At 38.4% G+C, this 26,338-nt stretch overlaps 1 protein-coding gene across 2 annotated transcripts in view; it reads right to left on the reverse strand.

Moving 5' to 3' along the window:
- The window catches only part of AKT3 (AKT serine/threonine kinase 3), a 304,808-nt gene that overhangs the window by 40,088 nt on the left and 238,382 nt on the right, over nt 1-26,338 (reverse strand). For both annotated transcript variants that reach the window (XM_059412531.1, XM_059412532.1), the window contains exons 10-12: nt 25,517-25,645; nt 14,168-14,382; nt 7,095-7,182 (exon numbers count right to left, since the gene is read on the reverse strand). In XM_059412531.1, the coding sequence (XP_059268514.1) occupies nt 7,095-7,182; nt 14,168-14,382; nt 25,517-25,645 (432 nt within the window). The remainder of the gene's footprint in view (nt 1-7,094; nt 7,183-14,167; nt 14,383-25,516; nt 25,646-26,338) is intronic.

Consider the following 26,338-nt stretch of genomic DNA (forward strand, 5'->3'; position numbering starts at 1 on the left):
CGTCACTACAAAGAATGACTAAATTGTTGCAACTGTCCACTCACAGAGGAAGTGCAACTGCTTTTCCAGCTTTTAATGTTTTATTACGAGGACAAGATATATTTAAAACACCCTTAATTTATGCAGTTTTTAAGGACTGATTTCGCTTTCTTTGAATTTTTATGTTTAAAAGATGCCTAGGGGCGCCTGGGTGGCTCAGTGGGTTAAGCCGCTGCCTTCGGCTCAGGTCATGATCTCAGGGTTCTGGGATCGAGTCCCGCATGGGGCTCTCTGCTCAGCAGGGAGCCTGCTTCCTCCTCTCTCTCTCTCCCTGCCTCTCTGCCTACTTGTGATCTCTCTCTGTCAAATAAATAAATAAAATCTTTAAAAAAAAAAAATAAAAGATGCCTAAAATATGAACACTATCCTTCATAAAGGAAACTGCATATGTAGATTCACTATTGTTTGCCTTTGGGCAATGAGATGGACATTTAAAATGGAACTTCTCTAATCTGACAATATCAGCTTGAATGCCCTGTTTTAAATTTTCCCTCTTCTTTTTTGCTATAAAGTTGTAAATAAAGACCATAACATACATGAAAATAGACACAAACACACAGGAATCAACTACATGATGCCTAAAAGAAAACCCACTTGTAAAAGTAACATGATGGAAATGATAAAATCAAAAGAAAGCTGAAGTACTTATATTAATACCAGGAAAATAGATTTCAAAACAATGATTATTGCTATGAATATAAAGGAACACTTCATGAAGATAAAGGGGTAAATTCACGAAGAAGCTATCACAAACCTAAATGTGTACACGACTATCAATGAAGCTTCAAAATACATGAAACAAAAGAGAAACAAATGCACAGTTATGGCTCCAGATTTCAAAAACCCTTTTCCAGGGACTGAAAGAACAAATAGAAAATCAGTAAGAATACAGGAAAGAGAAGACCACCAACCATCTTCACAAATGGCCATGGACAGAACACTTTGTGCTTTAAAAGCAGAATATACAGTCTTTTCAAGTATACGTAGAATATACATCAGAGAGACTGTTTTCTGGGCCATAAAGCAAATCTGAATAAATTTAAAAAGATTAGTATCATATAAAGTATGTTTTCCAAACACAAGAGTTTAGTTAGGAATCAGTAACAGAAAAATCTGAAAAATCTGTATATTTGGAAATCAAGCGATATATTTCTAAATAATCTCCAAGTTAAGAAGGAATCACAAGAGGAATTAAAACTATTCTGAAATGAAAAAAAAATTATTTGCAAAACAAAGGTAACAGTCCTTCTATGGAAACTCACAGCATTCACTAAGTGCTATGCTACAAAAAGAGAACAGTCCCCCAACAATAATCTTTGCTCTTCTTTCCCTATTTTATTTGGGGGGAAGCTAAGTAAACTCAAAAGAAACGAAATAGCAAGAAATAGCAAGGAACAGAATTAATCAATGAATAATGAGCAGAAAAAGAATACAGAAAAATCAATGAAACCAAAAGCTGGTTCTCTGACAAAATTCAAGAGCACTGATATGGACCTCTCACTAGACTGATCAAGAAAAAGAAGCGAAAACACAAAAATTACCAATATCAGGATTAATAGAGAGATCAGCATTACATACATTACAACAAACACTGTAAAGACAATAAGGGAATATTATAAATATCTTTAAGCCATTAAATTAGAAAGCTTAGAAGACAAAAGATCCCGAAACATTAAGCAGAACAGACCCACAACTATGAAAGAAAATGAGCTCAGAGCTAAACACCTCCCAAACAAATACAAAACTCCAGGCCCAACTGACTTCACTGGTATATGCTAGCAAAGATTTTAGGAACAGATAATACAAATTCTATATGAACAATCCCATATAATTAAAGAAGAAAAAATACTTCTCTCTTCATTTAAAAAAATCAAACATGATCCCAAAATGAAAATCATACAAAAACATTTCAGGAAAAGATGACGCCCCAGTACCACTCAGGATTTAAGGATGCAAAAATCCTTAAAAAATCCATTGTATCAAATCTAGCAATATATAATAAGGACATCAGGAATAGGTGGGTTTTCCAGGAATGGAGGTTCACTGAACATTACAAAGCCTATCAGTGTAATTCGCCATCTTAATAGAATGTAAAAGAGAAAAACCATAGGGTCATTACAACAAATGCAGAAAAACTTTTAATGAAATTCTACACCTCTTCAGGATAAAAACTATTAGCACACTAGGAAGAGACGGGAACTTCCTCAACTAATAAAGGAGGAATAGAAAGCTTACACTAACATTGCATTTTTATAACTTGTTATACTGAAATAATTTTAGGCTTAGAGAAGCTTACAAAAATAGTACAAAAAGCTCCCCTATCCCATTTACTGACCTGCCCCTAAGGATACTATCTCATACAGTCAAGCACAATGCTCAAAACTAAGAAATTAACACTGGTACAAAACTGTTATCAGCAACCTTATCTGGACTTCAACACCTTCCCAGTATGGCCCTCTGCTGTCCCAGGACCCTGTCTGGGATCCAGTCTGGGACCCCACACTGCATTTGGTCAGTGTGCCCTCCGTCTTCTTCAGCCGGCCTGGTTCTGTAGTCAATCCTCTCCTTGCATGAAGTTGACACTTTTGGGTTTACCTGGCCAGAGGAATGTCCCTTCCATGTGGGTGTTTCAGGTTTTCTCATCATTATGTTGAGGCTATGCATAGAATACCACAAAAGTGATCAAGCCTTCCCACAGTCTGTATCACGGGCTACAGGATAGCAAGTCTGTCTTATCACTGGTGATGCTAATCTCAATCAGTGGCCTTAAGACATAGTCTACCAGGCTTTTCTACCAAAAAGTTACTCTTTCAAGCTTTGTATATAATAAATGTTTGAGGACGGATACATTGAGACTATGTAATTATTTCTTAAACTTCTGCCCACTGATTATAACATTCATTGGTAGATCCCACATGCAGTAAGTTCCCCTCTGAGGGTCTGATGGTGATTTTCTAGTTCCTTCATTCCTTCTACATTTATTTTATTTGTTTTGTTTCATTTTATTCTGATACTCACAAGATTCCTTATTTAAATATTTATATATTTTTCATTTTATTGTCTTCTTAAAGTTTTAATGCTACTTATGACTACATAACATATCTATCTAATTAAAAATTCAAAAGTTCCAAAAAAATAAAAAATTAAAATTAAAAAGTTCCAAAACCACATGTAATGAAAAGCTGAACACACACCATGGGTCTCATTCCCTTAGTTCCCTCTCCTGAGACAACCAATGTTACCAGTATCTTAACATGTTTCCAGCTGTATAATGCATAAGAAGTATATACAGACACATTTTTTCCATTATGAAACTACATTTATTTTTTTATTTTTATTTTTTTTTAAAGATTTTATTTATTTATTTGACAGAGAGAGATCACAAGCAGGCAGAGAGGCAAGCAGAGAGAGAGGAAGGGAAGCAGGCCCCCTGCTGAACAGAGAGCCTGATGTGGGACTTGATCCCAGGACCCTGAGATCATGACCTGAGCCGAAGGCAGAGGCTTAACCCACTGAGCCACCCAGGCGCCCCTGAAACTACATTTATTAACTGGAATTCATCTATAAGGAAGACATATCTCTTCTTCTTAATATTTTATTTGTTCAATCATTTATTTTTGTAGTGTGGAAGTTTTCCTTGGGTCATAATAGACTAATAAATAATAGTAATAAACAATAAACTATTTGTTATTTAAATTTTTCCAGCTTTCATCACTGGGACTTATTTAAGGTTCACTCCTGCATCCTATTAATGCACCTCTATCTATCTATCTATCTATCTACCTACCTACCTACCTATCAACCTATTTTTGTTTTTTACTTTTTGGCACCACAAAATTCCATGGGCTTATCTTTTATTTTCCCTATCCAAGCTCTGAAATCAACTACTTTTCCAAGTAACCTTGGTTCTTTGCTTGGAAAAATGATATTTAAAAACAAAGATTTCAGCACTATCTGTGATAATTAACATAATATTTAATGATAAAAGATGTTTTCTGCATGAGATCAAGAACAAAACCAGGATGTTCACTCCATCATTTCTATTCAACATTACATTGAGGTCCTAGCCAATATACTGAGGCAAAATGAAAAAAACAAAAACCAAAAAATGAAAACAAAACATACCAATTGAAAATGAAGTAAAACTTCTTATTTACATTAGGATATAATCACCTATGCAGAAAATATTGACTAATACACACACACACACACACAGGCTACTAAGTGAGCTTTGCAAGTTTGCAGGACATAAGGTAATATAACAAAATCAATTGTATTTCTATATACTGATAACGAACACTATGAAAATAAAATTTTAAAATACCATTTTTATCAGAAGACATGAAATACTTAAGGACAAAACTAACAAAATACAGATAAGACTCGAACATGGAAAATTATGAAACATTACAGACAGACATTAAAGAAAACCTAATTAAATGGAAAGGTATACGATGTTCATGGATTTGAAGCCTTAATCCTGTTCGAATGTCAATTCTGCCACAAATTTATCCAGATTCAACATGGTATCACACAAAATCCCAGCAGACTTTTTGCAGAAGATAACACACTGAGTGTGAAGTTTATATAGAAACTTATCCAGATAAATTCATCTTCTAAAACATCCTCTAGAGAATCTTAAAGCCTGAAGGCATTTTAGAGATAATTTTACGTGAGCAAAATGGCTTGTCCATTTCCCCACAGGAAGGAAGAAGCAAATCTAGGGCATGGATCTCCACACTTCAATCCTGTGCTCTTCATGATATTCGCAATTAAGATTAATTCTTTTTCTTTTCTTACTTAATCTAGGAAGAGATTTAGATTTCCCTTCAAGATGCTAGCTTCTCTATGTGTCATCTTTAGCTTTGCCACAATATATAGAAAATTGGCCAATGATTATGCAATGATAAACCTAAAAAACAGCAAAATTCCCAAAGAGTATTACAGCATTCCCATAATTAATCCTCTGTTTCTTAGTGATACAAACCCAGACAAACCCAATCACATTTTCACAGCGTTCCAGAGACAGACTCAAAATGTGTGGCTGCTGCTGTCATGCTGCTATACTGTCCCTCAAGCAGGGAAGATGGCTGGAAACATCCATGCCTCGTCTGATATCTACCCAGGTAAACTTGCAGTAGAGCTCGGTCCCTGATGAATTCTATTTATGGACACTGTAACTTTCGTGGTTATGTTTCTTTATGGAAGACACTTAAGACCTCTTCTCAGATTAAGTAGCACCTATGTTTATCAATTATAACAATTTGAACTCATGTCTCCACAATACATCATCTAAAGCTATGATGTGGCGGCTCCTTCGCCCTGCTGGCTGGCCCCCTCCAATCCCATTCACCTCAAAGGAGCTGGTGGGTGTCTTGCTTTCACCTCTGCTCTAGGCATGTCCATCCCCAAGGAGCAGAGACAGGATGTGTGTCTCTCAGAACTTTCCCCAGGTGTTCCCACTTAACACAGAGAGCTGAACCCTGCTGAGGAAATCTTTGTGGCATATCTTAGTCTCCAGACAGGACGGAAGAAAGTCCATGTTTTGCCTCTTCTTTAAGTTAGCAGTGACACACTGGTGCCTCACAATTATTTCCTCAAGAAAGGTGTTCTCTCCTTCCTTCTCTCTCCTTTTTTTTTTTTTTTGAATTTTGCCTGGTGAGGATCCAGCAAAGGGATATTTGTTTGCAGCTTATGGCTTTATACACCGAAGAAAACCTCTGACCCTGTATTATTTCTGGGAGACATAAGAAGACTTTGATCCTTCTCTTTGATGAGGGTCTTTTGTAGTGAACTGACTTGATAAAAACAGTACATACCCACCAGTAGGGTCTAAAGAGGGAAACAACCCACAAAGAACATCACCAGTGTTATAAAGTGGATGTCTAGTCATCTACATGAAGAAAATAAATGTTTAAGAATGGTCATGTGCTTCTCAGAAGGGTCGAGAAGGATCTAATATCTACCCCTGTGCTTTGCACCCGGTGGGAGTTTAGAGTTTGAGTAGAGGTATTTATTACCACGCAACTATTTTACAAGAAATGCTTAGAAAATCACCATACTCCACATTCCCATAACATAATGCAGAAATTCAGTACTTGTCTTCTTCCTCATAAGTCATATGGTATCACTCTATCTTTACCTTAGGGATTAATAGAAGAGAATATTTGGCACAAAATAGCTATTTCCTAAATGTTGACTGTATATGTTTCAGAGAAAAATAGGGAAAACTGGAATAAATTGAAATAGAAGGACTAACGACACAATGAACTAGATAAAGATTCTAAGCAAATATGGCATTACATAAAAATTTCATAGTAAAATTTTGGTAAAAATTGTATATGAGCATTTGAAAACCAAAAAATCAAAATCAGTGCCTATATGGACAATAACTGAAATAGAAGAAATAAAATAGACAAAGATTAAACAGAAGGACTAAACACAATAATTTCCTGTCCTAAGCAAAAATTACAGTATTAAAAACAAGCAATAAGCAGATTACAATAAAGTTACAAAATTAGTAGCATCCATTTTGTGGGCATTAAGATTCAGTTTCAAATAACAGAAAAGCCCCAAATAAGAAAAATATCCATTTCTTTGTTAAATATTGAAAACTAAAGGGCTTTTTAATTCCTTTTCAAATAAGATTCGGATGAATAAATTTGTAGAGCTCACTTTAAAATTAAAGACATAAAGACAAGGAAAAACATTCTGATTTGTTTGCTAGTTTTCTTAAAGAATAACATAACATTGGGATCTTTTATTTTTCTCCTAATGTTAAGGAAACAATGAGAAGCAAACTAACATTACTGTGATGTGATAAAAGAAAAATCAACTGACCATACTGAATAACATTTCAAGATGCATTTTGGCAGTCAGAATTATCAATACATTTTTGGCCAAAGAATTTCAATATTATATTCAATTATATGTAGAGTAAAAATGAAAACTATCATTACATCACTGAACTGAATTTTATTCACTTAAAAATTTTTTTTGGCCATAAATTCATTTTAGCCAAAATATATAAAGATTGTTCCATGAAAATAACGTACCTTTTTATCGTATACATCTTGCCAGTTGACTCCAGAGAAGAAACTGTGCCTCATAATTTCTTTTGCATCATCTGGGCCCCCGCCAAGGCTAAAAGACAGACACCAGAGTGAGAGAGCATTAAGACATTTACATAAGCCCAACAGGAAACAAAAAAGTGTTCGCAAAATGTAATTCTCTGTGGCATACATAGTTCTGATATCAAGAGCTGTACCAATAAAAAACTTCTGCTGTCAGATCTGATTTCTCTAATGTGCTATTAGTAAGAAGTCAGTTGAGCACCAACTCTTGATTTTTGGCTCAGGTACGTTACGTCACAATCTCAGGGTCTAGGGACAAAGCTTCGTGTTGGGAGTGTGCTTGAAATCCTCCCTCTCCCTCCGCCTTGCCCTCCACCACCCTTGCACTCTGTCTCTCAAATAAATAAATCTTGAAAAAGGAAAAAAAAAAAAAACAACAAGAAGAAGTAGCCTCAGGACGATGTCATACCTGAAAAGTGTGCCAGGTTTGGAGTCAAAACTGAAATAGGCAACCAGCTCTGGAACTTCTAAGATTTGTGACAAGCAACAAGCCCCTTAGTCCCAGTGTCCCCTCTGTAGAGGGGGGACAATGATGCCAGCCCTGTGGATCCCCACGAGGGTTAGGAATAACAGAAGTAAGCAGCTAGCTCAACAAATGGTAGCAATTACCACAGTCAATTCTATAAGCCAAATTTACTTTGGTTAAGACTCAGATCAAAATGAATCCTTGTCACCATAACTTCTGAAATGACTAAATAATTAGAAAAAGCAACTTGTATAGTACTGCTAACAGCTAGAAACTCAGGGGCTATTTTCATACCTCAAGTGGATTTCCACAGAAATGACATTGCTAATCTATGAAAATACCACTGCAACGTGATTTATTCTGCTAGCTGCAATACATGCTACGAATTTAAAGATGATTCCCCCATCTTTCCAGGTTCTCTTACTTAATGAAAAGCTGGCATGTATGAAATTCAGGTACTTTCTGGCTTCCTCGGTTTCAAACACATAGTACATACTAGTCACTATGAAGAAGGAATGAGAAAAGAAAAAAACAAAACAAAACAAAATTAAAAAAAAAAAAAACCAACAGATGGAAAGCAAGGAGGGAGTGAAAGAGAGAAAGGGAAGAAAAAAAGAATGGGGAAAGAACAAGGAAAAGAAAGGAAAGGCAATCTGTTTAAATCTGGATTGACAAAAGCAAGCTTTCTCTGGTCTTGTTAGCAGCTAGGAACTGTGTGTGCCCGTAAAGGCATAACAGCCAGTTCTCTGCAGAAAACGATGCATGTGTAATATTACATATGCAGATTATATATACATGTTTGTTATGAATTTTACAGACATAAAGGATGTGAGGCATAAAATTGATAAAGAATGGTAAAATACAGAATGCCCTTTACTCTAAATCAGCCAAGTGATGCTCACAGATAACATTTGTTAATTTTGCTGAACTCAAAGGCCACTAACTGGCTTAGGAGTAGCTCCAAGGTGAATACTGGCTGATCTTTTTGTTTATGGTGAAGACTAATTTGAAAGTGATAAAACAAAGATACACGTCAGACCTTCGCTTGCTTGTCAGTTACATGAGTGACTTCTTTGATGAATGGTGGAAGACTATTCCCTCATTTTTGTGTGCTATTCAAAACAGAATGGATACAGACAGAACAAACTTGAAGATATCATCATCTGTGTGGAGTGCCTGGGTGGCTCAGTCAGTCAGTTAAGTGTCTGACTCTTAATTTCAGCTCAGGTCATGAGCTCAGAGCTGTGAGACTAAGCCTGTGTCTGGCTCTGTGATGGGCATGCAGCCTGCTTAAAATTCTCTCTGTTCCTCCCTCCTGCTCTCTCTCTCTAAAAAAATAAAATAAAAATAAAATGTAATCTTCATTATTAATATCTTTTCTATTATTTTCTTAAATCTAAACAAACAATAAAATAATAAAGCAAGTCCTGACTTACAAAGTTTGCCAGTTTTGCTGATGTAAATACTCTCCCCACCGCCAATTTCAAGTCAGGAACCTGATGTCACGCAACACAGAAGTGGAAAGATGTGCACAGAAACAAACCCTTGTTTGGTATTTCTATACAGACACAACAGTTAAAAGCACCTCGAGCAAAACCTCGAAAGCACCAAGAAGGGTAAAACATAACAAAATTATTAAGGAGTGCTGAATTTTGAGTATTTATTACCTTTGTTTTTAATGTCCTTGTTTTGGTTTGTAAGCTCATATAATTTGATTTTTAATAATGACCCTATTAAACAGCCAGCCCAAAAAATCCTTGGAACATAACAACAGGCTCTAATGAGTTGGTTCAGGCCAACTCCCATACACCACTGGGTAGGAAGAAACACATACAGGTCATCATAAACAAACGATAATACAATTTAATGGTGCTGGTTATTATTAGGCATAAGGAACACAGGACAGAGGAAGAATCCAGGATTGCCTGACAATGGTCAGAATGGAAAATACAACCATGAGCCGATATCTGAGTATCTGTGATGATGAACCATGGTTCCCACAGTCTAGGTCTCCTGACCCAGCTTGCAGGGGATGAACTACAAGGCTGACAGTGAACTTCTAGGCTGGACCAGATGGTACGAGTGGTGTTGGTAGGCACTGGCGGGTCTGTATTCCGCTAACGCCAGCGCTCCGCCCCCCGGCCTCGCTCTTTCTCTGTCTACTCCAAGTGGTGTCTGTCCCTCCCCGTCTGGGCTGCAAATTCTTTTGAGGGTAGAGATCAGGACTGGATGATCCAAAAAGCATTTCAAGCTTGTACTTAGGGAGCCGGAAAAGCAGACACACCAAAATAAGTGTTTCTGAAGAGAATTTAACATCTCAGAAGTATGTATCAAAGTAGTCCGCATGAGGAAACCCAGAAGCTCGCTGTACTTTCTTACCCTTCCGCTATTGTTTTTCTTTTGAACGACACAGGAGATGGTGGGGGAGGTGGGAGTTGGGAGTAGAGAACCTTCATCATTTTGTAAATAGAAGGTTTTTATCCAGCTTCAGTTACTCATTTTATGTCACCCCTCTGTTCTCTTGCAATAGCTTGGCTTTGGACATTGCCAGCATTTAATCTATATTTATCAAATACATAAAAAACTAAAGTATCAGCCATGAGTACTACGCGAAGTCTAAGAATATAATCTTAGACTGCCATTTTAGAAGCTGGGAGAGATTCTTTAACACGCGCTTTCTCCAAGTGTGAAACTGTCAAAAATTTCAATGTCAATGACTCCCTAATATACAATTTAAGACTTCAAAATAATATCAAAATACGATTTGCACTAAGATATTTATGTCTAAGAATAGTAAACTCCAATACCAGAATGCCAAGCTAAATCCTCAGCTACTCTGGATTCTTCGTTATTAGCAACATCGTGGAATGCGTATTTTCCTGGTGTTACCGAATGCAGCACAAGGTCATGCTTTTTCTCTCAACTGTGCATAGGAGGATAAAGGAGATACCAAGAGAATGAGCAAAGTGATGGAGAATACAAAGTAAAGGCAAAATGGTAGTTGACCCTTTGGTAGAACTGACAGTAAAGAATATAAAAAAAATTCATTATTTATTTATTTATTTATTTGACAGAGATCACAAGCAGGCAGAGAGGCAGGCAGAGAGAGAGGAGGAAGCAGGCTCCCCACTGAGCAGAGAGCCCGATGTGGGGCTTGATCCCAGGACCCTGGGATCATGACCTGAGCCGAAGGCAGAGGTTTTAACCCTCTGAGCCACCCAGGTACCCCAATTCATCAGTATTTAAAACTGTTGAAGAGGAAAAATAATGAGGTGCATCGTAATGTCATCTATCTTTCCAAAGACTTTTCAGGGTCCTTTAGTGCCTCTTTCCCTTCTTTCTACCTCTTGAATTCTGATGTTTCCCAGGATACTGTCCTAGGCCTTCTTCCCTTTGGCCTAGACTCCCCCACTATTTTCAGGGCTCCAGCTGCCTCTGAGCCATCGATGGGGTCCCAAACCATATATCCAGCCACTGTGTATCTGTTAAGACTGGTACAGTTCTGAGATGCTGTCTTCACATTTCCATCTAGGTTTTCTCACAGATCTGACTCGGTACAGCCGAAGTGGGTATCAGCATCCTTCCCACAAGCTCCTTTGCCTGTGCTCCCTGTCTGCTAATTAACACCCCACTCTCCGGAAGAGTCACCTGAGCTGGAAACGCAGAGGAACCCCCAACTCCTTCCACTTCCTCATTATTTCTATTCAATTATCCACAAATTCCGATTGATTGCTCCTCGACCACTGCCTCTGGAAGGACCCCATCTCTTCCCTGGACAATTCCACATGCGTTTTCAATGGCTCTGCCTACCTGCCCCTGACCCTTCCCTGTTCTAATCCATGCATGACGAAGCTGCTGGTGTTATCTTTCACAGCACAAATCGGATTACACCATCTCTTACTTCATAATTCGGTGGTTTTTCATCTCCTTCCAAATAAAGGGTAAATATTCTCTAAGAAGCAGAAGGTCTTTGCAGTCTACCATTTCAGCTTTATCTCCCAACATTACCCAACTCATACTCTACACACTAGCCGCTGGACTTATCAAATACTATGTTCATTCACAATTCTAGATTCCTTTTCATGGCAATTTCTCTGCATGAACAACCCCCGTGGACCCCAACCCACCTAGCCCCCTAGAAAGAGCTAGTAATTCCAACATGCAAATGTAGGTGGAGCTGAGCTGTAAGTATGCGTTCCATGTCCTGCATTATTCTATGAACAGTGACAGCAGAACTTCATCTCACTCACCCTCGCATTCCCGATACTTTATTTATTTTTTAAAAAGATTTTATTTATTCCATTTGACAGACAGAGATCACAAGTAGGCAGAGAGGTAGGCAGAGAGGAGGAAGCAGGCTCCCTGCCCGGCAGAAAGCCCGATGCGGGGCTCCATCCCAGGACCCGAAGATCATGACCCGAGCTGAAGGCAGAGTCCTTAACCCACTGAGCCACCCAGGCGCCCCATTCCTGATACTTTTTTTTTTTTTTTAAAGATTTTATTTATTTATTTGACAGACAGAGATCACAAGTAGGCAGAGAGGCAGGCAGAGAGAGAGAGAGAGAGGAGGAAGCAGGCTCCCTGCTGAGCAGAGAGCCCGATGCGGGACTCGATCCCAGGACCCTGAGATCATGACCCGAGCCGAAGGCAGCGGCCCAACCCACTGAGCCACCCAGGCGCCCCCGATACTTTAATGCAATAGTGGAGGCGCTTGCTTCTCTACCTTAAATGAAAACGGCAAATCACTGCAAACCCCGTCTTCCCTTTAGATAATACCAACCTCTGGATGGACAAACCTTCAGTTGTCCTACATATCAGCCCACTAACAATCTAGAAATTTACCTACTTATTCAACAATTACTAAGTATCCACTATGTGCTATCCCACGGTGGGGGGTGGGGGCGGCAAACAGGAAAATGAATGAGACACAGGCATGAAAACCACAAATGCAAGGTTGTTCCACCAGCTACTTATAGGGGGGCCATAAAGGCAAGGGCTGTCAGAGTTACCTGGAGGAGTCCCAAAAGGATAGGCTAAAATTCATTGCCCTTGAAATCCAAGCCAAATATTAGAACCCCAAATCAAGCAGATAAAATGGAAATCCTAGCTCTGCTTAAAGATCATCTATTACCAAGTGCTGTCTGTTACATGAATTGTGAAATAATCACTCTCAGTAGAACACATTTCAAAACCTGAACCCACTGAGAAGCGGCTGCATTGCAAATAAGATAGAACAGAAATACCAAGTGAGCATCAAGAAAGTTGATTACTCCTGTTCTACAGGAATTTTCTGGAGCATAAATTACTTAACCCTCTCCAGGCCTCAGTTTTGCCCTCAGTCAAATGTCAAAGAGAAACCTACCTATCAACTCTACAAGGCAAGAGAAACAGCAAAGGGGACCACAGATATGCAAATGCCCTAAAAAAGAACACTTAAAGCCCCTCTACAAACATGAAGTAAGCTTCCCAATACTAGGATCATAAAACACATTTTTGAAAGGGTCTTCAAGAGGCAAAAGGATGGTGTCTCTTTTACTACGTTTGCTTATTTCTGCTGAAGGATAAAATCATGCCCCTCATAAAGTTTAGAAGCTACAAGTGTGTGATGGAAACCATCGCTAATGTAAACAAAACCCACATTTTAGGATTCATTTATTCCTTCTTTCATTAATTCAGTCTGTCAACAAATACATAATGAGCAGAAAAAAAAATACCCAGAACTGTGCAAAAACACATTATGGGAGGAAAGATTTGACAATAAAATCTTGAAATCTATCCTCAAGATGTTTAATATCGAAGTGATTTTTAGAGCAACGCTGGCACATCTACGGGAAAGGACAGCCAGACACACGTATAAGAGAGATTAAGTGACGTTTTTACAATAATAGTCATTCCATACATGACTTACAAATTCTATGTGTAAATGAATATAGAAACGTGAACAGAGAACACTGAGCTCACTGATTAATTAAGCAAAGGGCTGTAGGATATTTCAGGTCACAGCTGTAGCTACAAAAGAAATACAAACTATGTAAAGGTATTTTGCCCTTAACCCTCTCCGGCAGTACACAGAGAAGTGTATCTTCGAATGGCCAACACACAAAAAGTAGTCTAATTGTTACTACAGGTTGGCATGGGAGGAGAGTAAAGAGCTGGTTCTTTTTTATTCTGTAAATTAGCATAAATAAAAAGGCCCAGAGACTGAAAGGGGAAAAAAAAAAGGGATACTTCTATCCCCACAATAACAAGTACCAGGGCAATTAAGAAATTGTTCACTCACAATATGGTTAAGAAAACCTCTCACAATCCTTATTTGGTAAAGTCTGCATAAAATTTCCAAGTTAAGAAAGAGTTGAAGAAATTTTTACAATGTTCTGTATTATGCAGTTAAAAATAAGTCAGTATTTCAGTGGGACGATGTCTACACCAAATACACTGTTCTTGGAGTTAGTTATATTTGAATTAGTCTCCGAATCACAGCCTCTACCCACATCCGTCCATAACCCATCAAGTGTTACTTGTGGCTTACCGTTTATTTGGATCCTTTATCAAAAGCCCTGAAAGCAGTGATTTTGCATCTGAAGAGAGTGTTCGAGGAAATTTAATGTCTTCCATTAGTATTAGTTCAAAAAGTTTCTCATGATCCTGGTTGTAGAAAGGTAGCCTCCCACACATCATCTCATACATGACAACCCCCAGGCCCCACCAATCCACGGCTCGGCCATAGTCGTTGTCTTCTAACACCTAAGAGGGAAACCAGTGAACAAATGCATTATTACACATGAGCTTTTAGAGCAGCCTGCCTCTAACGTTCTCTTCTTACATCAACGTGAATCCTAACTTGCAAAGCCTGGATGGGCTATCCTGACACCTGGACATTCAAACTAGAAAGCATCCCACAAAAGATATGAATCACACCGGATACGGGAAGTATCTGTTCAATCCACGTCTTGGAGGAGAAAAGGGTCAGGCCATGCAGAATATTTCAAGCGAATGACGACGAAGGCTCAAGCGAAAATGGTTTGCGTATTCGCACGTTTTCTCATAGGCCTACTTAGTTTTTCACTCGGGTCCACTACATGGACTTCAAGTAACTTGGGAGGTTAAGTCCTGCTGATCGAGTGTATGAGGAGCCGTGGAGAAGCACTAAGGAACTTGAGTCAAACTGTAAGGACAGGAGTCATGTACGCAGAGTCACATAGACAGGTTCAGGGTGCAGTGAGCAGGACAGTCGAGCCGAAAACTTCTGGAGGGCCCTGCGTGTTTATACTCTTTAAGGAAATAGTCCACAAAGCAAATATAAAGATTTACTGTTTGGGGTGTGTCCAAAGCTTTATTAGTACCTCACGATAAAATTTCTGTTAAACATAAACAACAAAAATCATGGTGTAATATCTCTGGCATGTGCCCTTAAATTTCACAAAATACATCTCATGCAAAACAAATTTAGAAAGAAAGGATAGGGCGGTATCAGTCAGACTATGTTAGAGCGACCTATTCAAATCGGGGCATAATATTTCATCATTTGTCCCAGGAAAATGTCGATTTTTCCCTTTATATTAGGTATATTCCTCAGCCAATGCAATTTTTTTCATTTATTTAGATCTTCCTATATTTTTAATATTTTATTTATTTATTTGAGAGACAGAGAAAGAGAGCACAAGTGGGGATTGGGGCAGAAGCAGAAGGAGAGAGAGACTCTCAAGCAGGCTCCCCGCTGAGCATGGAGCCCTATGCAGGACTTGACCCCACTTTCCTGAGATCAGGACCTGAGCCGAAGGCAGATGCTTAACCGAATGAGCCACCCAGGTGTCCCAGAATCTTTCAGTATTTTATTTTAAATTACTATATCTGAATAATCTTAAAGCCTACTTGATCTGCTTCTCCTAGCTTTGGGATAGATAGAGCAAGAAAACCACACCCATGAAATTTACCAAATAAAAAATCTTGTAACTGATTACTTAAGAATTTCACGCAGAACAAAGTGGTGCACATGTTCCAAACTTTCTTAGAGTTAAGTAAATCAGTTATTGGAGATGATGCACATGTACTTTTATTTAAAATTTACCAATAATGTCATAGAATTGCACATGGTATGTTTGAAAGTTAAATTTCGATTACCTAGCAATACTATGAAAGGCACTTGATAGACAGGGTATTTTTATGTATGGAGAATGTAAGTTTGAGAAAAACTACGTTACTTAGCAGTTATTTCAGTGTCTTTCAAATGTTATGAGAATATTTTTAATTCAGTTGTATCCCAGTTCCAAGGCGACACAGGATCTGTCTTAGCAAGATATGAACACAAGTCCAGTTCCTATGTTCTTCCAAAAAATCTTTTGTAGAGTAACAAACTAAGCAAAATATTTTGGGGAAGAACAACAAATTCTAGTTTTCATCCTTGGCTAAAAATATTTCAAATTTCTACTTGTTCGAAATGAGTAACATAAAAACAAACAGAAACAAGAAATAACCTAAAACAGCAGAAAGAATTCGGCTTGTGTACTTATTACTTCAGTGAAAGGAAACGCTGTATGTATGATTTTTAAATACCAGGGACTACGGATTATTCGAGAGTCTATCTCCAGTCCAATTAGTAGAACGTACTGTTTGTGGGCCTGAATCTAATAGATCCAGGATTTCACCTAATGACAAACAATTTTAAAATCTAAGTAACCTTTTACTCAATTCCTACAACACCAACAAAACAGTGGCACACGCGAAAAAGAGCCAAATGTGGTTTTTAACCTCTTTTTTCATAAAACCATAAAAAGCATAAAAGCTGGATTAACTGCTTCCCGAACCCACATTTCACCAGCCGGGTTCTCATCCCCAGCTGGCAAAACTGGCAATCCTTTATTTTTGTTTAAATACCTGGTTTGCTGCCAGAAAGGAAAGTGAGTACATAAAAAAAGGGTTTTATTTTTGAAGAGAAATAAGCAACTGAAAAATAAAACTGCATTGTAAAAAAATCTGTTTGATAAAATAAATTTTTCATTTCGCTTTATAAAATGAACACTGATTCTCAAAATAAGTGGTTTTGCTTCTGAACATACGCGTTTTAATGAATATATAGATACATCACACTACAATTAGGACTGTTTGCTGTATTACTTTGACCTGAACAAATCTGATGTGATATATCTTATCGACATGTGAAGTCCAGCAATGTTGAGGAGGAAAAAAACCTAAAAACACAGCCAGCCCTCTTAATCTAAGAGTCTTTGTTCTCAATTAAAAAGAAATATTTCTGTTCAACTCCCACCTCTAAACAGCTGGAAAATGAAATATATAAGAAATAAAAAGAAACGTGATTATAATATTCTACATGAAGATACAGAATATAAAACATGTTACCATTGTTCAGACATCCCTCCTCTCCCCCTAAATCTAAATTATCTTGAAACACAATATGTCCAAAGACTCTAGAAACTCCAGAGTGAAATTAAAATCCACAGCTTCTTTTATATTATTTTCTAAAGATAATTTTCCTCCCTTACTCAAAGCACGTATTTTTCCCCAAATTACAGTAACATATAAAATTTACATTCCTTAAACTAAGAGCTGCAATCCCTTTTGCCTACCTCTGATGATTTTTTCTTTCCCCCCCGAAAAAAGCCTAATTTACTTCCTGGTTACAGGAGGGCAGATCCAAAAGGTGGGATTATTGGTCAGGCAGAGGCACAATGATGGCAAAGTGTGTTTCAAACCCATTACCACCTGCCTTATCATATAATTAAGATATAAATGCAGATCAAAACCTGCTCCTAGAGAAATATAATCCACTGAAAGACTTCTCCTGAAGGATTAGCCTAAAGAAAGTGTCTCTTTTCCACAAAATCACTGTTACTCATGTTTTCAACTGAACTCAAGGTTTCAAAGCTAATGTGGACATTCGGGATTTCCTTTGCGCCCTGCTGTCTCGGTCATCACAGATGTAGATCTACTTTGTGACTACATCTAATGCAAAAGACAGACAGCAAGGACAAGAGGTGATTTGGAACCCCAGAGGTAATGTAACTATTCAACAATGAGAAGAGGTCACATGAAGTCGATATCCAAACGGCACCCAAATGCTGGGAAACAAGGCTTAGTTTCCATTTTTCTACCAGAAGCCTGAGACTGCTTCACTTTCTGATGTAATAAAAGCGGTTTCAAGGAGGTCACAGCAGGTATCCATTACCATTAAATATTCTGGTAACATCTGGTTAATATTTGGTAATAGCCGATGTAGGCGCTGTACAAAACAGCCAGGGCAGTTGAACAAAAATCGGCATGAGTGGCTCTTGAATGGTTACTAATTTCAAGGATGATGTTAAATAATAAACTATGAATTTTAAAATGATACCATCAGTTAAAATTCCCAGTGTAAATATTTAGTTGACGCACGGGCACTTTCAAAAACCATCTTTACTCCAGTGTTCTTTTACCAGCTAGAATTTGCTGGAAGGTTGAAGGAACACCTCCCTCGGCTTGGCTGCCCGGCCACGCGATGCACCCAAGGCAAGCAATTATTCAGAGGGGATGTCTGCCCCGGAGTGGCTTGCTGCTCAATCAATAATCCAGCAGAACAGATGGGGGAAAAAATTAAACATCCAAACAAACTGTCTGCACACCTATGTTGTGAAAGTAAACTGCGAACTTGGATGAACCAATTTACCACTAATTCAAAAAAGAACTTTTTTCCTGGTAACCTTGTATTTCAGGTAACGGATATGTGTGTGTTTTCTATATAAACATACGTTTCTATACTTTATCATTTATGGAAATCCTTATTCTTCATATCCTAGGAATCTGCTTAATAAAAAAAAAAAAAAAAAGATCTGTTAAGTCTTCCAATCCAGATTCTAAAATGTACTGCAGCTTTAGAAGTCTATATTTCATGACAATCATGAATTCCACGGTTTCTTGGTATTTTCTTCCTGGATACTTCTTTGATACCCGGTTCTCAAGTGCTCATTAACTCTTAAGAGACTGAGCGTGTAAACGCCGTTTGCACTGAAGGAACACATTTTCCCAGAGTTCTCGACTTCCCTTTTGCCCTGGAGCAGCAGCAGTCAAGGGGTTTCAAGAAACTGGGCCTTTGTCACCTGCGTCAAAACAGCTACTGTGAAATACTACAGGTTATCGTCACTCGTGTGAGCCCAGCAATGGTGAGTTTTGTCTCTGTTCTCATGCTCCAGAGAATTTCAAATTAAATTTTGTGCTTAACCTAGAATCATTCCAAAGCACTGAATGCGAATATTCCTGCTGCTAAAGCCAGAAGACCAAACAACACTGAAAAGAACTTTCGGTGAAAACTAGCGGCTGCAGGAATGGACGGACCTCTAAGGAAGGAGGAGCCACAACTGAGTGATACTGAGAGATGGTCAAGGTTGAACTAGAAATATTATTTTCACTCATATTTAAGTAATATCCAATTTGGGGAGAAAGTGGGATGATTTTTACTATTACCCCCAAATAGTGTAAATAGTAAGCCAACTCATGGCAGTTAAAGGCCCTTCAATCTCCTTATATGTGAGCGGACAACCTCTACCTGAACTAATCACCGTGTTCCTTCACGTAATTTCCCTCTTACTATTGATGGATCCTTCTCAGAGCCATTCAGGAGGATAAAGGTTTTCAAAAAGCCCTTAAGAGGTCATGTGTTATAGGAATTATTAACAAATAAAATATGAGGGATGTACATAGTTTTAAAAGGGTTACTAAAACTTTTTGTTTTTACAAAATGATTAGGCATTTGAAGACTTAGTTTCACAATCTGTTACACAGCGGGAGAATTTTGTCCGAGGGCTAAGTGAACTGTGACGGCGTGCTCCTATTTTTACCTACAGATTAAATGTGCAAATACATGTTACCCTTGGACTCATTCATTTCTCTTAAGATCTAAAGAAAATATTGACAGGGATGCCTGGGCGGCTCAGTCCGTTAAGCGGCTGCCTACGGCTCAGGTCATGAACCCAGGGTCCTGGGATCGAGTTCCACATCGGGCTCCTTTCTTAGCAGGGAGCCCGTTTCTCTCTCTGCCTCTGCCTGTCTCATTGCCTACTTGTGATCTCTCTCTCTCCTTGGCAAATAAATAAAAATCTTTAAAGAAAATACTGACAGAGCCCAGGAAATGATGTCTTTTACAGTATCTCTTCTTTGTTGTATTTAAGATAAATACATACAATTCCATGTCATACATTTTAATCAAGTTGGGTTCTAAATGCTCTCCCCACCCCATTTATACTACTGGGTGCCAGCAACTACCATTACCCTGAATTTGTGGATGCTCCCAGCTCATTCTAAAGAAGGAATTGTACGTCTCTGGCTTTAAATTTGTATGAAATTTAATGTCCATTTGTGCTACACCCTCTACAGCATCAAGAGAACTTCGAGCAAATCTTTTTCTCAAAGTTGTCAGCAAAAATTTCAGATATTTTCAAATTACATGTTCTAAGGAAGATAGTAAAGGTAATAGGCTTCAAAAGCCAGCTGAATAAAATGACAGCGAGTGACTGTTTTCTAAGAATGAGGATCTGAAAATGAAGAACACATCAAACAATGCATCTTTAGGCAATGGAAAAAAATATTTTACACTTACATGAAATCAAATTCTGTATATATATATATATATTTTTTTTTTTTTTCTGAACAGCAACCACAACTCAGTACCATGCATTTTCCAATAGTCAAGCCATTTTTCTGCAATCTTTTTGTTAGTTCTAACTTGATTATCAAATAATTTTTATTTTTACACTATTACAGAAGTGCATTTCTCTAGGTTTCCAAAACCACCTTATTCAACCTTCCCCATCTGTCACCATCTGCTTCTTTTTAGCATGTACTTTTTGTGTGATCACATAAGCATGTGAAAAATAACTAACATTCAGATGATTATCTGCTGGTACATTTGAGGACTGGGCATAATAAAAGTGAACTGCCAAAACGTACTTAACACTTTTAATTTTGTTGGGTCTTGCATGTAAGCTACATTTGATTTTCAAACTGTTTTACAGTTGGAAAGTTGATCAGGTACTGCTAACTCAAGAGCAAAGCTGAGACTAAATAATTAGCACTGCATAAAATGGTTTGGATCCAATGAGAGCCAAATCAAATAATAAAATTTAACAGTAAGATTTTATATGTGATTTCCAATTTCTTTTATAATTTCTAGGTAGAAAAGACAGTAGAGTTTTCAAAAACAAAAATCCCCTCAAAATATCTTGATGTCCATAATGTATGGCAGGTAAAGGTTTCTTTCTTTCTAATGTAAGAAAGAGCAGAAACATGTTCATTTAAAACCACGGATACGAATGTGTTTTTAGAGATGGAGGGACACTAAACGCATACTTTATATGCCTGCTGGCACTGTATTTCTCCAACCTCTTAAAAAAAAAAAGACAAGATTTTTTTTTTTTCCTTTACCAATAAATATCCCTAATTCTTCACCAAAAGAGGTAAGAGAACAAATACTTGTAAATACTCTTTTTCCAATAAATGGCATTTTTATACTGTGAGAGTCATCTTTTCCGGGGTTCTCTGCCACAAAAAGAAACTTAAGTTTACTTAAAATTTGTCTTTAACACCAGCTATGAGTCTGACATGTCCGATAGTTAACAATCAGTTTTTGACCTGATCTCCAAGAAGGCCCTGAGCTCTCTCCACAAGGTGTAAACAAGTGTTGTATAGAAAAAGACAACACTGACAAGGAGCCACTCACAAGAGAAGCAGTAATCAGGAATGGACTCCAGGTCTGATAAGCAATTATGACTTACATACCACGGACAAAAGTCTGGCACTGATGATGGAATGTGCTGGAAATTTCAAGGTTCAAGAAAAGTGAGAGACACCATCCGAAAGGCTTTTGCCCACCCCTCTGACTCTGATCATGTTTGATCACATTATTGCCTTGTTCTCAATTCCAAAGTGACTTTCCTTTATGCAAGAGATCAAAGCTAAACTTCTTTGCATTTTAGTCCCCATCCCTGGGTCCAGTCTCCTGTCTTCCTGCTCCCCGTTCAAGGCCACTGGACCCTTCCTGCAGGCTGACACACCCTTCCTTCTCCTCCACGAGCCTGGGCACGACTCCAGGAAAGCAATTATTTTCTTGCACAGTAATGATTGTTTTCTGTCTCTTATCACCCTAGCAAACAGCAAGCTGCTTGAGGACAAAAACCATTTCTTACTATCTTTGTATTCCCAGCCCCGAACACAATGCATGACCCCTAAAATAAATACTCTGTAAGTATCTGTTGAGTGAACAAGAGTGTTCTCCAGTGAAACGGTCCGTATTGGAGACCGGAGGAAAGGGCTTAAAATTTTTTGTCTTCAAAGTAAGAGTAAACACATTCAAAATTACCCTATTTAACAAAAATGCCATGATTGACACAAATACTTAAAATGGAAGAATTTAAATTGCATGAGAAGTTAGCTGTTTCAGGAATTGTCATCCCCAAATGGTAACAACAGTGACGGAAAAAAGACGGGTTGAGACTGTAATTATGGATCAACACACATCAGCCATGGGTACAGAAATTGCTGTTACAGACCAGACGTCTGTGATATTTAAAAAAAAAAAAAGGTACACAAAAATGTTTCTTACTTGTTTTTAGCAAGAATTGATAATTTCTTGGGAATTGTAAAATTTCACTTTAGAAACAACTGTATTTTTCTTTGTGAAACTCTTGGTTTTGTTCTTCAGCTGATGACATTAAGCATGTAAAACAGTATCTTTGTCTCTTAGATCATCTGCTTCTCAATGAAATGAGATGTGTTTATCTTCTTCAGAAATAATTTCCCCTAATTGTGACACAACTAATTCTGTTATTCTCAATACAGGACGGCAGCATCTGTGGCCCAGGGATCGTAGGGGTTACTTGAACTCCAGAGAAACAAAGGATTTGTTTTTCATAACATTCACAAAAACAACCCTATTCTAGAAAATATGATCTCATATTTGAATAAATAAGGAACAGGGTTCTGAAAATTTTACTCAAATCACCACAAAAATGGGAGGATCTTAAACTTCTAGATTTTACAACAGAAAATAATATTGTTGGCAGCCCTCAAGAAAATAATATTTAGAAACATACTGTATTTCAAATTACTAGCTCTTCTTTATAATAACACAATATTCTTGAAATGTATATTTACTATCTAATTGGAAAAACCGTTATATTAACAAACTGATATGAGTTACTACAGGTACAGGGAATGCTAGGGTTCTCGGTGTATTCCTACTCCTTAATTTCTTTTAATTACCTTTTCCTTTTGAGCATTTGTAAAGCATTCACCTGACAATTATTTACACCTATAAGTGGTCTTGAAATTGTGGCTTTTGGAGGCTGTAATATCTGTAGTTAAAAAAGGAAGAGTGGCCTTTATAAGGTGGATCCTCTCTCTGACAACTCCCTGCGGTATACAGACTCCACTACAAAGAAGTTCTGATCCTCCGTCCCCTCACCTTTAAAAAAACCATCAGGGATGCTATCGCAAAAGGTCACTGCAAACATGCAGCACGCATGCCTAGCAGATGTTCGAGAAGCTACTATCCACCCATCAAAGATCAATGCCTCCCAACTTGGATCCAGCCACACCAACTTTCTTAGAGTTTGAGGGAGGAACTGGGCGCATTCTTGCCTCAGGGTTTTCAACTATCTGCTCTCTGCGTCTGGAAAGTTGGTCTTTTCCACTTCCGCAATAGCTGCCTCCTCCTTAGCATTCAGCTGTCTGCTCGACCATCACTTCCCCACACATCCTGCTCGGAGAAGACAGTATCTCCTAAAGACAGGTGCAGCAGTTATCTCCTGTCTCCCAGGGTCTTCTACAATGGGGAAGCAGGGATCGGTGTGACTATGCCTTCAACTGGTGTCAGCTATGACAGGAAGTCATAGGAAGCCTATGACCGAGACGATGGGTGGTTTCTGGAACCAGGCCATAAGAGGAGACGCATGCACGAGTGTTCGCAGCAGCATCATAGCCCCAAGCTGGAAGCAAAGCAAACGTCCATTGATGGCTGAATGGACACACAAATTGTGGCATATCCATTCAACGGAATATTATTTGGCCATTAAAAGGAATCCAGTACCAAAAAATGCTAAAAACATCGATGAATCTTGAAAACCTACTACGTGAAAGAAGCCAGACACAACTGGCTCCCTATTATAGGACTCCACTGACATGAAATGTCCAGAAGAGTACATCTATAGAGATGGAAAGTGGATTGTGGCTGCCTGGGGAGGAAGAGGAGATAATGGTGGGTTTTGTTGTCAGAGTGATGACAGTACTCCGGAATTAGACAGTGGTGACAGTCACAGCCACTGTGAACATAATACAAACCACTGATGAAGGTCAGGGTGGGTGGCCTGTACTCTTGATAAATTATTAAAAATATACTATGAAAAGGGATTTGCAAAAAACTAATGAAACATTTCTTAATGGTTTACTAGGTGAACAACAACAAAAACCTAACAAAACAAAACAAAACAAGAGGAAGCACCTTTTGATTCACTCCCTAAGACATTCGCGGTGGAACCCGAGGCCAGGGAAGTCTGGACCACAGGGCGAGGCTGAGGCACTAGGTCAAGGCTCCAGGTGCCTATCAGGGGAGCAGCAGGCAGGGCACTGACTGTCAGACGATGAGTGAGGATGCTTCCCCCGCAGCCTCCGGCCACAGCACCCCGCCGCTGTGAAGTCCGTCTGGCTGAGGCCCCACGTGCTGCGAGGCAGCGATTAGCCATCCCTGCTGTCTCCCCGACTCTGAACCAAAGAGCACACAAAAGCCCTGTTGTTACCACTAGGATTTGGAGTCCTTTGTTACAAGGCCAGAGTAATCTGATCTCTATCTAAAATAGCCACCACACCACATCCTTCCCTTTATCCAGCTTTATTTTTCTCCCCAGCCCTTATATCCATTAGATGACATTAGGGCATTGATTTCTTCACCTTGTTTTGCTCCAGAGAGCGGGGTCTTTTGTGTCATGGTCCTGTAGCCCCATCACCCACGCAAAGGCCTGACGTGCAGCAGACACATAATAATATTCGTTGAACACAAATTAACGAATGATTATGGAACCCTCAGCATGGGGGGGGTCCATGTCATCTTGGCGTGAATTCCAAGATGTAGCTCCTGTTCTTTCATTAACCTTCCCTACAAAATACTTCCCAATAATAAAGTGTGGACGCTCACGGACACTGTGAATGTCAATTGTCATTGTTTCTTTGTTTCAAAGGAAAATTCAAGATGCCTTAAAAACTGCAAACACTCCTGCAGATGCTGCCCAATTATTTGATTTTAATAAACGAATCAAAATGGGCATCATCAAGAAATAAAATACATGTGGCCAAAAAATAAAAACTGACTTACTCTACTGAAGTTAGCACTTTGTGCTCATAAAAATTTAATTACTACATATTCTTGCTCTATAATCCCACGCTAAAGAAGTGAGAGCAAGGTAGATGTGGTTCATGTTGGTAGAACTGAAGCAACAAAACAAGGAGCAAAGGGGAAAAAAGATAAACCAAGAAACAGACTCTTAACTCTAGAAACACACTGATGGTCACCAGAGGGGAGGTGGGTAGGTGGCGGGGGGGGGGGGGGGGGGGGGGGGGGGGGGGGGGGGGGGGGGGGGGGGGGGGGGGGGGGCGCCGTGGGAGAAACAGGTGATGGGAATTTGTAAAAATCCACTTATCAGAATGAGCACTGAGTAATGTACAGAGATGTTGAATCATTCTATTATACACCTGAAATTGCTGTAACACTGTATGTTAACTGTACAGGAATTAAAATTAAGAGAAAGTAGTAGATAGCACAACGTTTTTTAATGCTAAATGGTTTGCTTTGCAAACCATATGGCCATATTAGTTTTCTCCTACACATGCAAGCATAGCCTACCTCTGGTGCCAGATACTCTGGTGTGCCACAGAATGTCTTCATGGTGGCTGCATCTGTGATCCCTTCTTTGCAAAGTCCAAAATCTGTAATTTTTATGTGGCCATCTTTATCCAGCATCAAATTCTCCAACTGTGTAGTAAGAAAAATGACATAATTTGTTTTATAGTTTTCAAAAATAGGAAAATACTGTTTTGAAAAATTATGGAATGCTGAGTAAGATATTTTGGAAAGAGGACGTAGCTGTAGTTAATAGAACTTGCAGCACTTACAAACCCTATAGCTTCCTAACTCATGTGTAAAAAGAAATATGTTGTATCAAATACTTCATGATGATAAAATTATTGATTTTTAAACCAATGGGAGTAAGAGCCATTATTGTGTAAGCTCTGAGAACTAAAACCTAAATAACTTCAAAGCAAACAGCAATCCTTTTTTTTTTTTTTTTTTTTTTTGCTTAATACATTGTGACCAAAACAATCCCAAAGAGACGAGCATCTTCTTCTAGATATATACAGATGGTTTTCAACAATTGCTCTTGGGAATCTATTGCTATTATAAAATATTCACTTACAGAAATGTTTTTTGGTGGTTGTTGTAAATCAAACCTAAATCTTATTTTGTAAGGTAAGGCGATATCCTCTTTTGAAGATCTTTGTAATAAAGAAATACCAACCCTTTTAAACATAAAAAGAAAAAGAATATCAAAGTCAAACATTCAACAGTTAATGAAAATATATAGCACAAATAATATAAAACTGGAATCTCTTTGAACCCACTAATTCAAAAACACCAAAGAGAGTTTTAAAGATTTAACTGAGTGGC

This window comes from Mustela nigripes, chromosome 10 (assembly GCF_022355385.1).
Source record: "Mustela nigripes isolate SB6536 chromosome 10, MUSNIG.SB6536, whole genome shotgun sequence".
Lineage (NCBI taxonomy): Eukaryota > Metazoa > Chordata > Mammalia > Carnivora > Mustelidae > Mustela > Mustela nigripes.